General features: G+C 38.7%; 3 protein-coding genes across 4 annotated transcripts; 2 read left to right on the top strand and 1 right to left on the bottom strand.

Moving 5' to 3' along the window:
* The first annotated feature begins 242 nt into the window (after positions 1–242).
* Positions 243–1,495, top strand: LOC149676761 (uncharacterized). 2 transcript variants are annotated; one of them, XM_089838431.1, is made up of 3 exons: positions 243–260; positions 717–872; positions 947–1,495. In XM_089838431.1, exons 1-3 carry the CDS (start codon positions 258–260, stop codon positions 1,322–1,324), a joined length of 537 nt encoding a protein of 178 aa, XP_089694557.1. In that variant the 5' UTR covers positions 243–257; the 3' UTR covers positions 1,325–1,495. The 2 variants fall into 2 exon arrangements, with proteins under 2 accessions (XP_089694557.1, XP_089694556.1); XM_089838430.1 differs by lacking the exon at positions 243–260 and adding an exon at positions 464–642.
* Positions 1,496–1,749: 254 nt separating this feature from the next.
* Positions 1,750–9,066, top strand: LOC149676760 (uncharacterized). The gene is made up of 5 exons (XM_089838297.1): positions 1,750–2,133; positions 2,439–2,632; positions 2,724–7,550; positions 8,262–8,405; positions 8,477–9,066. The coding sequence occupies exons 2-5, from the start codon at positions 2,621–2,623 to the stop codon at positions 8,723–8,725; spliced, it is 5,232 nt and encodes a 1,743-aa protein (XP_089694423.1). The 5' UTR covers positions 1,750–2,133; positions 2,439–2,620; the 3' UTR covers positions 8,726–9,066.
* An 85-nt stretch (positions 9,067–9,151) lies between these two features.
* Positions 9,152–10,850, bottom strand: LOC149676759 (uncharacterized). The gene is made up of 3 exons (XM_089838415.1): positions 10,755–10,850; positions 9,895–10,110; positions 9,152–9,825 (listed from the first exon to the last, which is right to left on the bottom strand). Exons 1-3 carry the CDS (start codon positions 10,764–10,766, stop codon positions 9,415–9,417), a joined length of 639 nt encoding a protein of 212 aa, XP_089694541.1. The 5' UTR covers positions 10,767–10,850; the 3' UTR covers positions 9,152–9,414.
* Positions 10,851–17,010: the final 6,160 nt, after the last annotated feature.

Raw genomic sequence — 17,010 nt, 5'->3', positions numbered from 1 at the left:
GAGGTCGAGACGATATAAAAAGCCAGGATAAATCTGGTAGCTGATTCTTTGGTCCTCTTAGGTAGAGAGCCCAGCTCGTCTTCATACGTTTAAAAGATTATTATTTTTTTAAACCCCATTCAAGATATGTTCTCTACAAATACCAGTGGTTCCTAATACACGTGTTATCACTAAAGATATTCTTGATATCATAATTGGATTACTGCATTATTAATCTAACAGGGCATCAGAAACTAATTAATTAATTAATTAAGAACATGGTAAGTTTAATTTTGAGTATCTTAATTATTTTAAAAAACCCATAGTTTCCATTTTGAAAGCTCACTTTAAAATTTGTTGTTAATCTTATCACAAAGCTCTTATGTTTCAAGATGTGTTTCTATCCTTTTTTTCTTTTTCAAAATATTAAATTGAAATATTTGGAAGTGTTTTATCGTTCTTTCATACTTCATACGATTGGGTAAAATTTAAGAACTTACAAAGTTCAAATATAAAATATGAAAGGGTGTAGTTAGATTAATTTAAAACTGACGCAGTTAATTCTACCCTCTATTTTAAAATATATTTAAATATATATCAGTCCCGAAATTATCGAGCCACCCATTCATCATGAGGGTTAATAGCAGAATCATCTATGGTTTCGTATGTCAAAAGCCTAAAAAACTTCAATTAAATTTTCTAAAATGGAAAACCATTCCCGTTTTTCTTTTTCAAAGTACTTATCAACCGTCATTGGTCTATTACTGGTGCTAATCGGGGTCAATTCGGCTCCAGCTATTACAAGTAGCGATGACACCGCAGCAGCAACTACAAGTGGTAACAATTCAAAAGTCGAAACGGCGGCCTCAAAATACGTAGATCCTTACGCAAAAGTGAGTAATAAAAATGTCTTTCGCACCAGGAGCATTTGTCCTAAATTTTATAAAACGTTCTCGCTTAAATTCAGGAACCACCTTACGCCTACGATTTTGGATACTCGATCCACGCGGATGACGGTTCTTCTTCGTACCAACGCGAGGTGGGTGACCACGCCGGACGCAAAACAGGGTCGTACAGTTACCAAGGACCAGATGGTATCTACCGTACCGTTACTTACGTAGCAGACGAGAAAGGATTTAGAGCCACAATTCATACGAACGAACCGGGTACCAAGGACCAAGAAGGGGGTCCCGTTAAAGTTAGCACTAGTCGAAAGAATAGGACCTTCACTAGGGTCAAGGCTGCCGCTACTCACGTACGAAGACGACAACATACCAAGTTTGAGGTGGCCCAAAAGGGATTACCCAAACAGAAGTTAGTCGATTTGAATCAGTTCAGAAATTAATTAAGTTTAAAATCAAACTTGAAAATTATGGCTTATCATCTCCCGTGTAATTATCATAATATTTTTAGCATTAAAATCTTAAAAGAAATTTAAGTTCTGTAAACTTCATTTATAGAAGTGTATTTTGTTTGTAAAATTTGTGTAATGAAGTGTTGTTGTTTTAAACTTGAATCGATTAGATTATTTCGTAAGTTGTTTATGTAAATTACTTAGTTCGTAGTTCAACACCCACCAAATGCCCAAGAAGTAGGCCTACTGTTCCCAAATACAACTAAAGTACTTGCCAAATAGGCTAGCATCAACTAGTTAAGTCAAAATTCCACCCAAAAAATTAATGGCGAAATGTAGACGTAGTAGTACTATCAAAATTATCCTCAAAAGTAGTTTTGAATCGAAAGCTCTCTCTATCTACCATCAAATTCCTCAAATAAACTTGTCAAGGTCAAACACATATATTTCTACGAAAGGTCATCAAAATGTTTCTTAAAAAATATGAGAATTGCAACTTGCAGCCCCACTCGCAATATTGCTACATGAAAATAAAAATTTCACTTACCCATGAGACTTCATTCGAATTTTCTCCAAATGTTCAAAAATGAGGCAGTTGAAACTTGAAAAGTTGAGAGCTGATCTCAAGCTTTATCAAGAATGGTTTGGCATGATCCATTCTGTAGAGAAATGATCCGATGTTCATACATTTTAACCGGATGTTTAAAATTGTTACGTCATGTATCTTCATCTAGGAATTCTGCAATAAAACAACAAACAAAAAAGGGTTCCAGGTCAGATCGTTGTCAATAAGAGAGTCAGTAAGTCAGTCAGCCAGTTAAAAATTTTCCGATAAAACCCAGGGAATCTAAAAAACACCGTAAAAGATGATGGAATGTTTATAAAAACATCCCGAAATTTAACGGGAGATGGAAGAGAAGAGATGCTATTTACCAATAAACAAAAACAGGTCGTCTTAGAAGATTGACGAATCTTTTTTCATTAACATTTTAAGACTCGTAAATTTTGTGTTCCCTTATCAGTAACTACATTCAAACGATAGGGAGTGAAATTGGTTAAAGCTAGATCGAAAGAGGGGTCAGATTTTTATAAGCAAATGTTTCAGGCACGGGTTACAAGATTTACGAAACATTCCGTTAACCAACAATTCCTTTGCCAAAAATGATTCCAACTAAAAAGTTGAAAAAAGATCACCATCAGAGAAAGTGGAACGAGTTACCTAGTATAAAAGCCAAGTGCCGCGTGGCAGATTTAACCATAAGCCCTTGAGTTGGCAGGTATAGCAAGATGTTACTGAAGGTATGTCACAAACGAGGAAGGCCAAAGTCTGCGAAGACTTTAACAATCAATGAATGATTTTTGTGGACGTGATTGTTTTACCCCTATATAGGTGGCGTGTCTGACATGCTGTTTATTGGTCACCATAGTGTCGGCCGGTGGCAAAAGCATCGACGAATTAAGAAAAAAAGACTCAAGATTAGCTGAGATACTTGATAAATTAGACCAAGCTTTTTTGGAACGCAAAGGAGTAGCGCGGAGAACTTCAAGTGCCGATCAAGAACAAGTACAACAAGAGGAGGAAACGACATTGAAAGCTCCGGTGCGATTTGGTTCCCGTTTGGAAACGACATTCGCCGCGAGACAAGACTCATCTACGTCAGCACCGGCGCCCGCGAGCCCACGCCCAATTACATATGGAAGTCGGATTAATTTACAGGCGAGGCAAGATCCTCCACGACCCTATACGAAAGGATACTATGAAAGTCCGTTTTATCGTTCGGACCCAGCACGGGGTCTCCGCTATCCTGGACAATTACAAGGTGCCTCACTAACTGCTCGATCTTCAAGTGGACAATTACAAGGTGCGTCGCGAACTGCTCGACCTTCAGGTGGACAATTACAAGGTGCGTCGCTAACTTCTCGATATTCAAGTGGACAATTACAAGGTGCGTCGCTAACTGCTCGATCTTCAAGTGGGCAATCGGGCTTACGATCACTCTCTAGCTCTTTCGGATCTCAATCCGCCGGTGCTCAAGGTAATCAAGCTTTAAATTCGCAATTAACTGGACAATATGCCGGATCCGGTATCTCCAGAGCGTCAGGTAGTCTTGCTGGAACATCCCTTCGACAACAGGGTGTCGCTCCTCTAGGGGGATCTGGTGTCAGTTTAGGAGGTGAAGTTTTCTCATTGGGTCAAGCGGGAGTCAGCTCTATAGGACCACAACAACGCGGACGATCGGCTATTGGTCAGTCTTCACTAACCCAACAAGGAGCGAGTGCATTAGTTGGACAAATTGGTGGTGAATCAGCTTTAGGTCAAATAGAAAGAGCATCATTGACTCAAGAGGGTGATGGTCAACTTGGGCGAGAACGTGGTGGATCAGCTATTGGACAGTTGCAAAGGTCATCACTGCTTCCCTTGGAACAATTAGTTGGTGAAGATGAAATTGGTCAATTAAGAATCGTCTCGCTCGAGCCGTTAGATCAAAGACGTTCAGGAGGTGCATTTGCAGCTGGCCAGTTACAAAGAGCTTCATTGACAGCCCAAGGTATCAGTCCTCTTCGTGAAGTTGGTGGTAGATCCGGCATTCAAAGATCATCACAAGTTCAACAAAGCATCCGTCCACTTCAACAACTGACCGGTGGATCTGGTCAATTGGAAAGATCTTCATTAATCCAACAAGGAATTAGTCCTGGCGGACAACTTGGAGGTGCATCCGGTATTGGTCAATTACAAAGAGCCTCTTTAGTTCCTGGTGGAAAACTTAGTGGCGGTGCGTTTGCAGCTGGTCAGTTACAAAGAGCTTCATTGACAGCCCAAGGTATCAGCCCTCTTGGGCAAGTTGATGGTGGTTCTGGCATTCAAAGATCTTCAACAGTTCAACAAAGCATCCGTCCACTTCAACAACTGACCGGTGGATCAGGTCAACTGGAAAGATCTTCATTAACCCAACAAGGAATCAGTCCTGGTGGACAACTTCGAGGTGCATCCGGTATTGGTCAATTGCAAAGAGCCTCTATAGTTCCTGGTGGACAACTTAATGGCGGTGCGTCTGCAGCTGGTCAATTACAAAGAGCGTCAATAGCTCGACAGGGAATCGCACCTTTTGGAGTCAGAACCGTTTATGGGGGACAATCAGGTCTAATTCGACAGGCAGTTAGCCCTATTGGTGGAGAGGCTGGAATTGGTCAAGCACAAAGAGCTGCATTTCGCCAACAAGGAATCAGACCTATTGGAGGGTTCGGTGTAGGATCTGGAATTGGTCAAGTACAGAGAGCTTCATTTGCCCAACAAGGAATTAGTCCTCTTGGCGCCCTTGGGGGAGGGGCTGGTATTGGTCAAGCTCAAAGAGCTTCACTGGCTCAACAAGGAATTAGACCTGATGTCACTCTTGGAGGAGGAGCTGGAATTGGACAAGTACAAAGAGCTTCACTGGCTCAACAAGAAATTAGCCCAGTAGGAGCGTTTGGAGGAGGATCTGGCATTGGTCAAGCACAAAGAACTTCATTTGCCCAACAAGGAATTAACCCTCTAAACGCACTGGGTGCGGGATCAGGAATTGGCCAATCACAAAGAGCTTCACTAGCTCAACAAGGAATTAGACCTCTTGGTGCATTATCGGTCGGATCAGGAATTGGGCAAGGACAAAGAGTGTCGTTAACCCAACAAGGCGTTAGCCCTATTGGTGCATTAGCTGGTGGATCAGGAATTAGTCAAGGGCGGAGAGCTTCATTTGCCCAACAAGGAGTTAGCCCTATTGGTGCATTAGCTGGAGGATCAGGAATTAGTCAAGGGCGGAGAGCTTCATTTGCCCAACAAGGAGTTAGCCCTATTGGTGCATTAGCTGGAGTATCAGGAATTAGTCAAGGTCAGAGAGCTTCATTTGCCCAACAAGGAGTTAACCAGCTTGCTGCAATATCTGGTGGATCAGGAATTAATCAAGGACAAAGATATTCTTCGACTCAACAAGGAATAAGCCCTATCGGTGTATTATCTGGCGGATCAGGAATTGGTCAAGGACAAAGAGTTTCCTTGGCTCAACAAGGAATTAGCCCTCTTGGTGCATTATCTGGCGGATCAGGAATTGGTCAAGGACAAAGAGTTTCCTTGGCTCAACAAGGAATTAGCCCTCTTGGTGCATTATCTGGCGGATCAGGAATTGGTCAAGGACAAAGAGTTTCCTTGGCTCAACAAGGAATTAGCCCTCTTGGTGCATTATCTGGCGGATCAGGAATTGGTCAAGGACAAAGATATTCCTTGACTCAACAAGGAATTAGACCTCTTGGTGGATTATCTGCCGGATCAGAAATTGATCAAGGACAAAGGGCTTCCTTGACTCTACAAGGAATTAGTCCTTATGGTGCATTATCGGGCGGATCAGGAATTGGTCAAGGACAGAGAAGTTCATTTGCCCCACAAGGAATAAGCCCAATCGGAGCATTAGCTGGCGGATCAGGCATTGGTCAATCCCAAAGAACTTCCTTTGGCCAACAAGGAATAAACACACTAAACGCACCGGGTGCAGGAACAGTGACTGGCCAATCACAAAGAGCTTCACTAGCCCAACTGGGCATTGTACCATTCGGAACCAGAACAGTTTATGGAGGACAATTAAGAGGATCTTCGGCTCTTGGCCAACAAGGAATAAGTCCTCTTGGAGCTGGTTTACTGGGCGGAGGTTCATCTATTGGTCAATTAGGAGGTGGTCAACAAGGAATCAATGCTTTACTTTTACAACTAGGAGGAGGTTCTTCCATTGGTCAAGGTGAAAGATTAACCCTCTTGCAACCAGGTCTTAGCCCTATTGTACCATTCGGTATCAGACCATCCAACATGCTATTGGGTGGTATTTCACCTAGTCTAGCTGGTCAGCTCAGTATAAGTCCATATGGAACCTTCGGCGCTGTACCGTTATCGGCTTATGGACAACCAATCGCAATTCCAAGTGCATCCGGGCAAGGTTCACCCCGAACTGGTCGAATCCTACCACCATCCCCCGCTCAAAGATTACGTTCCCAAGCCGGTAGACTTGCACCTCTCTCTGGGTCCTCAACATCACCTCAAGGACTTCAAACACAACCAGGATCGATTTCCCCAGGAATTCTAGCTACTTCAGGACAAAGTGGTTATCCAGAACGCCGTCAACAACGCGGGCCAACAGTTTTGGGCGGCCCAGGAATTCAAGCTACTTCAGGACAAAGTGGTTCCCCAAACCGTCGCCAACAAAGCGGAACCTCCACTAGCCAACGCGGACCAACAGTTTTGGGCGGCCCAGGCATTCAAGTTACTTCAGGACAAAGTGGTTCCCCAGACCGTCGCCAACAAAGCGGACCGACAGTTTTAGGCGGCCCAGGCATTCAAGCCACTTCAGGACAAAGTGGTTCCCCAGACCGTCGCCAACAAAGCGGACCAAGAGTTTTAGGCGGCCCAGGTATTCAAGGTACTTCAGGACAAAGTGGTTCTCCAGACCGTCGCCAACAAAGCGGACCAATAGTTGTGGGCAGCCCTGGATTTCTTGATACTTCAGGACAAAGTGGTTCCCCAGAACGTCGACAACAAAGCGGGACACCAGCTAGTCAACGAGGACCAACAGTTTTGGGCGGCCCAGGTATTTTAGCCACTTCAGGACAAAGTGGTTCCCCAGAACGTCGACAACAAAGCGGACCCATAGGTGTAGGCGGCCCAGGATTTCTAGCTACTTCTGGACAAAGTGGTTCCCCAGAACGTCGACAACAAAGCGGAACACCAGCTAGTCAACGAGGACCAACAGTTTTGGGCGGCCCAGGTATTCTAGCTACTTCAGGACAAAGCAGTTCCCCAGAACGTCGACAACAAAGCGGACCCATAGGTGTAGGCGGCCCAGGATTTCTAGCTACTTCTGGACAAAGTGGTTCCCCAGACCGTCGCCAACAAAGCGGACCAATAGTTTTGGGCGGCCCAGGACCATCACCGGGAATTCTAGCTACTTCAGGACGAAGAGGTTCCTCTGATCGTCGCCAAGTAAACAGGACACCCGCTAGTCAACGCAGACAAATAATCGTGGGCAGTCCAGGAGCATCACCCTACTTAACCGGACCCCAAGTACTTGGAGCCGGTGGAAGAATACCAATAGGCCTTGGTCTCGCACCCTCGACATACCCAGTACCATTATCACTAGCGAGACCAGGTTCAATTGTCAGGGGGACAGGATCCCTCATAAACGGACCAGAACCACTGGTAATTACGTTTCTAAAATTTTGCCAGTGAAATAGGGTAGTTACGCTACAAAGCAACCCATTTCGTATCACTTTAATTTTTAGAAATAATTAATGTTAATGAAGTTTAAGCGTGCACTTTCGTCAAAATAATCTTTCCCAGTGGGTTTTGAAACTTCATAAAATCGCATCGAAAAGTAATATTTTCGTTTGAAATATAGCGGGTATTCGTTAGCTTAGGGGCGGTAAGTTAGTGAAACCCCCATAAGAAAAATTAGGTAATGCCATATATTTTTACTTGTTCATATTTTATAACGCCAGAAGCCATAGACTTCAAGTTTTTGATAGTGGCACATTAAAATGAAGAAAGTTTCTAAGAGAGCTCGAGAACCGAGGGAAAGTTTTCTTTTAAAGTCAACGCCCTTGTTTCCATAACCACGCAACTTCTTAACTCCATCTTTGATTACATCTACGCAATTTAAGTTTAATCGCAATTAGAAATTTAATTAAATTAGGTTCAGATATCCATTAATACAACCTCCCTTTCAAATTAAAATGCAAGTAAATTAAAATTAGTCAAATTAAGATTGAAATTAACATTGAAGTATATCCCGACATCTTTTTTAAAGACTTAGAACTTTTCGCGATTTTTTTTAATTAAAAAGATGCGGTAACTTCAAAAGGACGTGGGGCTAACCTCATTTAAATCTAATTAAAGTATGTTTATCTTTAGTACCCAACGCAACCCTACGCCTATGGTTACGAATTTGTCACCTACGATGGCGGAGAAGTCGCCGTTCAGGAGGAAGGTAACGAAGTCAACTTCAAGACTGGTTCATACTCAATTCAAACACCAGAGGGATTTTACAGAATTGTGGTATAATACAAAGAAAACCCTTTTATAGAAATTATCTTAAACACTTAAGCCTATTTTTCGTCTACATCTAGGACTACGTAGCGGATGACGGTGGTTTCAGGGCTAACATCCGAACTAACGAACCTGGTACGGATAACCAAAGTCCAGCAGCTACCTCCGTTCAGTCCGAATCAGATCTTGCCCCATCTACAGGGGCCCTTGGTGCCCCTGCCCAGGAATTAGCGGGAAATGTACGACTAATTGCAAGAAGACAAACGGCAACCAATAGCGACCGCCTTATTCGCAAAGCGGACCGCAATTCACCAGCCGAGAAAAAATAAAACATTTCATTTCAAATTAAATGTAACCACCACCCGAAGTGCTTAATTGTTTAGCGTTTGATAATACTTTTCGCACATGCGTAGACATTATTCTTGTTCATTTACAAAAGAAAAGTATTTCTTAATTGAATCTACAAACAGATTTCAATAAATTTCAATGCGGTTTAATAAACTTTCTTACCTAAGTACTAATTAACTAACTAACCTTACTAATTTTTTTCGCATAAATGGTTTCCAGGGATTTCCTTCAAATATTAACTACTTGTTTTTTTGTTTTGTTTTAAACTTCGGGATAAAAATAAATCATCAACAAATAAAAACATATTTATTCAATAAAAATATGTTTATGTTTCCTGTGTTAACATAGATGTTAAGTCATAAATTAATAAGTAAATATAAACTTATTAAAAAAAGCAAATAATTCGATTCATTTTTCAAAACAACGGTGTTTATTTTATTTATTCAAAAGATGAGAGAAGGAAAAACAGAGCTTAAGTATTTAAGACAAAACAAATTCAAAGACATCGGCAGTGAAGCTAAAAGTGAATGAATGGTTTCAATCCGAAAGGAACGAATTGAAAATTTTATAAAATGGCACGTAAGTTTTACATAAATGAATTCACAGAGATTTAAATTTAAAAGTTCGGATAGAGGTATTTAAAAATAACATAACAAATATAGCTGGAACATTAAACTACGGGAGCAATAGCGGCCGCTGGTTCAACCAATGGGGTAGCAACTGGGGCTCTAACTGGCCTTCTTTGGTAACCAGGTTGGTAATACCTTCCTGGGTTTGGGACGTATGGTGAAGGTACGTATCCTTGGGGTCCAGGCTGAATGAAAGTTGCTGGAGGGGCTTCGGAAAGGACGGTGACATCAGCGGGGCTGTTATTGCTGCTTCCAGGTTCGTTGGTGCGAATGGTAGCCCTGAATCCGAACTCATCAGCAACGTAATCAACGGTACGAGTTAAACCCTCTGGTGATTGGATAGTGTAGGATCCACGCTTGGCTCCGGTTTCATCTCCTTCTTCGCTTTGAGAGAAAGATCCACCATCGTCGGTGAAGACTTGGTAGGCATTGTTGTATGGACGTGGTGGTCCCTGGGTTTAAACGTATTTTCCTTATATTATCCAGTACCGAACTGAACTGAATTCTGTTAAAAAACTTACAACTGGATCAGGGTCTCGGTAAGATACACGTGCTGGTGGAACGTAGGCACCTGGTCGGTTGTAAGCAGGTTGATTGTATCTACTTGTGTACGGTCTGGCGATGGGAGCACGAGGGGCGTATGGGTCAATAGGTGCCCTGGCGTAAGGGTCAAGTGGGGCCGATGGGTCAATGGGTTGCGACAAGGCAACGGAGGCCACAGCCACGAGTAAAGCGATCTATTTTGAGATTTACGGATGTTACTTTTTATATCGTTGGGAGTTTAAATTTGAGAGAGACGTTCCAACGAGAAAGCTATACGACTTAAGTACTTGCAAGTACTTGAAAATTGCGGGCTAACAGAGTAAAATTTAACCCACGCTTCGCCGTTCTTGGCCAAGTAGTGCCGGACCGTTGATGAGGCAGGATAATAGAGTTCAGTTTGAACCAACACTCGACTAACCTTCCTCGTCAAGGATCAAACAACACAAGAGGGAGGAATTTTCCAACTTTTTGGTTTGGCTAAACTCAAGCAAAACTAAATTCTTCTTAAATAAACCTTCATATTTGCATTCATTTTAAATGCAATAATGTACAATACGAAACTCTTAGACAATTTTAACTTCAAAATTATTCAAGCAAAATAATCTTTCAAAGAATTCTAATTAAACGATAAAAAAATTATTAAAACTAACTGTATTCGGGCTAGAAAATCATTAGAGATAAATTTAAAATTCAAATTGAATAAAAAAAACTACCTTCCATAAATTAAATTTATATCGAGAAAGTTCCAATAACAAAATTTAGTTTAATAATAACTAAATATTTAACTCGGTAATAACGTCTCTCAAAGCCAAAAAAGTCAATCTAAATACTATCTTACCACAGAAATCATAACTGCAAGTCTTATTTAAAAAAATCCAACAAATCCAAGCACGGAGACCGAATTCCTTAAAACTATAGCGTTATTATATCCTTTGGGATGAAACCGAGGAGTGAAAGTGAAGATTCCAAATGATGAACCATCCCTTTATATACCCTGATCATCTTCCTTTCAACCCTTCGTCCCCCACCTTTCCGTATAGACATCTTCTTGACCTTTCTAACCCCCCAAACCCAGGGGGAGAACATAACCTAACCCTCTCAAGCCTTTTTGGTGTTTTTTTTTACCCCTATCAAAAAAACGTTAACAGAGAAACCGCCGAGAAAATATTAGCTAAATTCATCATGAAAATAATGGACAAATCAGAAATGGGAAATGGTCACGTGGTGTGGAAAAGGTATATCATAGGATGAAACTATAGATCAGCACTTCTTGAAAAGGATGAGACGTAATCAATCTCTTTGCTCTAGAGTCTCGAGACCAAACCCTCACCCCCCCCCCATAATTTTACGTGTAGGAACAGAGAGGTCGGACAGTTGATAGGTAATTTGGGAGAATCGGGTATTACGAAAGTTTGACGGGAAATTCCCCACGCGTTTAATTGCAAATTATTCTTGGGAACTACATATTTTCGGTAAGTTTCTTATTCCTTTTTCATTGCAAAATTTACGAACTAATTTTGGGATAATGTCGCGCCCCACGTTAGGCCTAGTTGTTCGAAGGAGTCAGACTAGAAAATCCAATGTAGCATTTCGCGCTAGTGTCATTAATAATCCTAGATGTGACTTTAATTTCACTTGATATTGTTTTATGACTTTTGTAGAAAGTTGAAAATCATGCCTAGACTTCTAAGTTATAGAAAAAAAATGGCCGGTTTTCGTTCGGTTCTTTTAAAAAAAATCGTCTTGCCCCACAAAACTATACCTTACAATTTTTTAATTTTGATATATTTTGTTCAAGAAAATGTGGCAGATTTATTGGTATAACGGTTTTTGTAATTGTATAAAAACGCGCGTGGGATTATGGGAAGACGATGACGATAGTGTCGTTGGTTACATTTATATTTAAAATAGGAGAAAATTCTTCGTTTTTTGTAATACGCCTACTATATTTTGGGCTAAACGTACGATACCATACGTGAAACGAATTTTAATCACTTTAGGCGATACATTAAGGGGTTGGGTGAAACTTAAAATTATCGAAAGGCAGATGCGTGTAAATTATTTTTGGGGAAAAAACGTTTCCTGGTTGGTTCTAACCCAGACTATCTTTGAATATTTTAAAATAATATTGCCATAGATTAATTAATCTGAGGTTTAATTGCCAATCATTTCAAAATGCGCTTTATATTTTTCAAGGATGAATTTAAGAGGTTTTTATCATTTTAATCAAACGTTATTAAAGCATTCAGATAAGTATATATTTTCCTCGTGCTAAAAGAAAAGAAAAAACACAATCCACGCACGTGCTTGCAACTTAAAAACATTTCGCGCCTATTTATATAATTTTCCCGCCTATTTCCACGCGCCAAAATACAATCCACGTGCCTATTTATAAATAAATAATTCCCGCCAAATTATTTTACTTTCCTCGCGCCAAAACAAAATCCACGTGCTTTCAATCATCTTCGCGCCTATCTAGCCTTTCCCGCCAAGAACGTTTTATTATATTTAAAATGTATCAATTGCTGTACTGTATAATTTCAATTTACCCATTGACTTGATTAGCGTGTATCAAAAACCACAAAACCCTTTATTTTTGGGAGAAACCCGTTTAAGCGATAAGAAATTTAAGCGTATCACGATAAACGGAATGACGGGGCGTCATATAAGAGAGAAAGTTTAAAGAGGATTATGAGCGATTAAAAATCTGATATTAGTTGGCCTTCTTCTTTGTAGTGGTCACGATCTGTTGAACCCACGAACGGGCAATTTCATTTCACGCAAACACCCACGAGTTAAAAAGGTCACGTGGGAATCAGCGCAACAATGAATAACACAACCACAACTCTTGCTTAATCCGATATAAACAATCATCTCGAGAAAAATATAACGCGTTGATTAACTTAACTAGGGTTTTATAAAATGTATTTTGATTACGGTAAATCAAATAGTTATAACGATCCTCGTGAAAATAAAACGTGATGAAAACTAAATGCAACTTAAACGAAACTTTTGCGTTTGACTGTGGGACCCCAGGCGTGACTTTTCCACACATTTTCAGTAATAAAGTTATTAAATAACATTAATATTAACCTTATTTAAAGTTAAGAACTTGTTTTAAGACGGAGTGACTGTCAAATGTTAGCACGAACTAAGAAAATACCTATTTTGCACCACAATACTTCATATTTAATCTAAATTAGAAGCAACAAATGCAATTAGAGGTCCATGTTACGTCATCAGCACAAAGAAAATAGTATAGTCTTAAATTCCTTTACCAAATGTCTATGATTAAAATACAACAAACTATTCGACCAATTTGCAAAAATTAATTTCATAAACTTTAGTACTTAGAAGTATTAAATTGTACTTTTTAATTAGGAGATAAAATGCGTTTCAAGTTACAACGACTTTATTTAGTTAATTAGTGATACGGTGGTATAGGCCAAGTGCTTTGTACCGAAAATACCTATAATTAGTTAAAGAATCTTCACCCCCAAACTACACGGCTTAGAAACAAAGCTAATTAAAGAAATGCCTAAAATATTATTCTCGGTATTTTGTCTCTTATAACTAATTAACATTAAAAAAAAAGACGAAAAAATCTTGTTTGATTTTATGGGTAAAACCCGACTCGAAATATAGATTTTCTTTAAAAAAATTCATATAAAATAAAACTCTAGTTTTAAATAAATTATATCGTTTTTTAATGGCGGCGTTAGCCCTTGGCCCTAATTATTATATTACCGATAAGTGAGAAATATATTTCAAACACATCGGAATTTTTTAAATAATGTAATTTAATATCGATTAAAAAGTAACGAGTTTAATACCAATAATAAAAAAATTAATTGATATGTACCTATCCTATATCATCCTTAAGGATCGTAAAAAAGCCTCTATTGTCTTACGGAAAATAATTTCATAAAAAACGATTATATTAATTAATTTAGAATTATCTTTTAAAAGATTAAGGTGAGAATTAGACGTCTAAATTACAGGGGATAAGTTGAGTCTCGATTTTAGGAAAGTTTTAATGAATATCTGAAATTAGAACTGTCTGGTGTTTGAGAGCATCTTGTTATCTTAAGACGGTACACCGGAAGTTCCGTTTAAACCCTAAATCAAGCAGACGATACTAAGTTTCCCCGCCCTCCTTTGAAAATAGTCTAGTGGACGACTACTATCACGTGTTTTGCGTTTAGGTATGCTAAGGAGGATTGATACCATCAGGGATAGATTTAATTTTAGAAGTAGGAATGGAGAACGGTTAGTATTTACTTCAGTCCGACTCATAGACCACCCAGTATAGAGCCCCTCCCTCCAACACGTAACGAAAAGTTTAAATTATCTTACTGGCTGACTTAAACTACGTTTTGATGACGTTGCTGACGGGGACGGCGGAAATACGTAATTCCTTTTTACCTCTGTCGCTATGACCCCCCTCTTCTTTCATACCCCTCCGTCCCGTGGAAGGGGGTCCGGGACTTTGACGCGCGCCCAGATTACTCTGTTCTCCATTCCTACTTCTAAAATTAAATTTATCCCTGATGCCATTTACACCAGGATGTCCACCCTTTAAAGTTTAACCAAAGGCGAAAAAACTGAAAATTCTGTAAAACTTCTTCAAATTAGTTTCAGACCGTTAATAATCAAAATTAAATGACTGATTTTGTGATTAATGCTTGGACATGTCTCTAAAAAAAAGTTTGAATCTGTGGTTAAGTTAACGTACTGAGAGATTTATAATGGGACTTTGTAAGTAATCTATCTTAAAAAATAACTATTTAAGAGAAAAGGGTTTCTATCACAGACTATAATATAACGTTAGCAAAGTGGGTTTTCCCTAGATTTAAAAAATACAAGACTTGACCTTGAGTTCCCTTCGAAAGTTAGTTGGGTGAAATTACAATCAAATATTGGACCCTAACCTTACGGTTAACGTTTGACGTAAAGTCATCTATTTTATACAAATTGCATTCTTTTTCTTCTTTTCAAAAGGGTTATATTAGACAAGAAATGGTCTAGTCTACAAACCCAATTATTTTAAGTTCACTGTAGAGTTAAGGTCCCTTTTCATAGACGTTTTACCGCAACCTGAACTTAAACTTTTGGCTTCTATAATAGCAGGTGCTTTTAAAGGACTTCAAGGATTAATAATAGCAATGAAAATACGCCTTAAGGTGCGTAAGAAACTAAAATATTATCATGCCATAGTGAAAGTCGTTTTAAAACTAAGGGTAGGTAATAAACTTTTTAACAAATAAATTACGTTTAAATTCTAGTAATTAAGATTAAGTACGGGGGACTCTAAATTCTAGGTAAATGTATTATTGCAAAAAGTAATTAATAAAATGTCAGCAATGTTAGTTTAAACGGAAACAAAATTAAAATAATTAAAACAATAATAATATTCATGTTTTATATAACGAAAATCAAACTGATTTTAATTTCACTTAGTGGTTTCTTAGGCGCTATTAAATAAAAAGAAAATCGATTGAAATAGGGGGTGATTTATGAAACTTAATTTATACAAAAAGCGTGCAGCCAATAAGCACGTGGTATGGAATATTGAACAGCTATTGAACTAGTGGATATTTATTTAATCGTGACAAAGGCTTAAGTCGAAGATGATGCTAACTTTTCTAGTTACGCCTAAACTTAATTTATATTTAGGACTAATTTGTTGTAAAAAGAAACACATTTAGTTAAAAATACGTGTGTTATTGTGTGTGAAAACTGTTGTTTTAAAACGTTAAAAAGTTTTCACTTCTGAATAAACCCCTATTGTTTAAATTGCAATGGTTTATACTTTATAGTAACTAATGGTTTGTATTATATAAACTTCCTTATTGGTTTTAATAAATATTATTATAGTTTTTAACACAATTTTAGGACAAAAGTTTAATGTTTTACTATACCAAGAAGTGATATCTAGTTTACTAGGGAGAAGTTATAAGATGTCTAAGTATTCGCGCGCCATAGTCCCTGTCCCCCTTTCAAAATACAAGGGGGGGGGACGTAAAAGGAGGCCGGGCTATTTCGCCTCTCCTCAGTCGGAAAATATGACTGTAATTTTCGTCATTCGCGTCGCCGCGCTGACGTGAGTTTTCAAGAACCAATGAGATGCTGGTTGTAATTTAGAGGCGGAGATTAACTTCGAACCTACGTTTGGACTGGAGATAAAGCTGGAAATGTGCACACGAATGTATGCCTTCTCCCTAGTTAACTAGATATCACTTCTTGGTTTTACTATACCTAAGCTACACGCCTAGATCGCTTATCTCGAGTGGTAAATTCACCCACTTAAATATCCATTTTGTTCTATAGCTAATGAACGAACAAGCAAAAAGGTTAATGGTACAAGAGTGGAGTAACATAACGCCAAGGTTTATAATTTTCCATTCTGCATTGTAATCCAGTTTCTTTTACTTAATTTTATATATTCTTTAAATAAATATCGCATTAAAAAAGGGTCAACCAAAGCTTGGGAAATAAAATTTAATTTAAACTATGATTCAGTTATAATTATAGATAAATTAAATTATTCAATAACGAAACGGAAGCTTGTGTGAACCTTTTTTTCTGCGTTAGAAAAAAAGTATTTAAATATTTGAGGTTTAACTCATTAACCTTAATGATATTGTAAATTCTTGGTATATCGAAAAAGAAAAAAATATATATAATCATATGGCGAATTCCACTGGGTCCTCCCGGAGCGCTCCCATGGAGCAATAAAAATAAGAAGACCCAAATTACGGAAAAACAGTCTTTAACGATCCGGCAACTACTCCTCCCATGTTTATTGCTCCATGGGAGCGCTCCGGGAGGACCCAGTGGAATTCGCCATAACATTTCATATTCGAATGTTTACCGTCAATGAATTTCTTTATTGCCGATAATATATGCCTTAAAGGTTTTGAATAAAAAAAATATCTGTCATCAAAAGAAAGAGGGAGAGAGAGACAGAAAAAAAAGGAAAACCACCTTGAGCAAGTTTTGTTTCCCCATAAAAAATAAAGAAACTAAAATACTTTTACATTTTAAATTATATGGATTTTTGATAAATTTTTCTAGTCTGGTTAAATTTTTAT

Source organism: Phalangium opilio, unplaced genomic scaffold, assembly GCF_054372755.1.
Source record: "Phalangium opilio isolate 3A_F unplaced genomic scaffold, DU_Popi_V2 ptg000045l_1, whole genome shotgun sequence".
Lineage (NCBI taxonomy): Eukaryota > Metazoa > Arthropoda > Arachnida > Opiliones > Phalangiidae > Phalangium > Phalangium opilio.
This window is presented reverse-complemented; position numbering and strand designations above follow the sequence as displayed.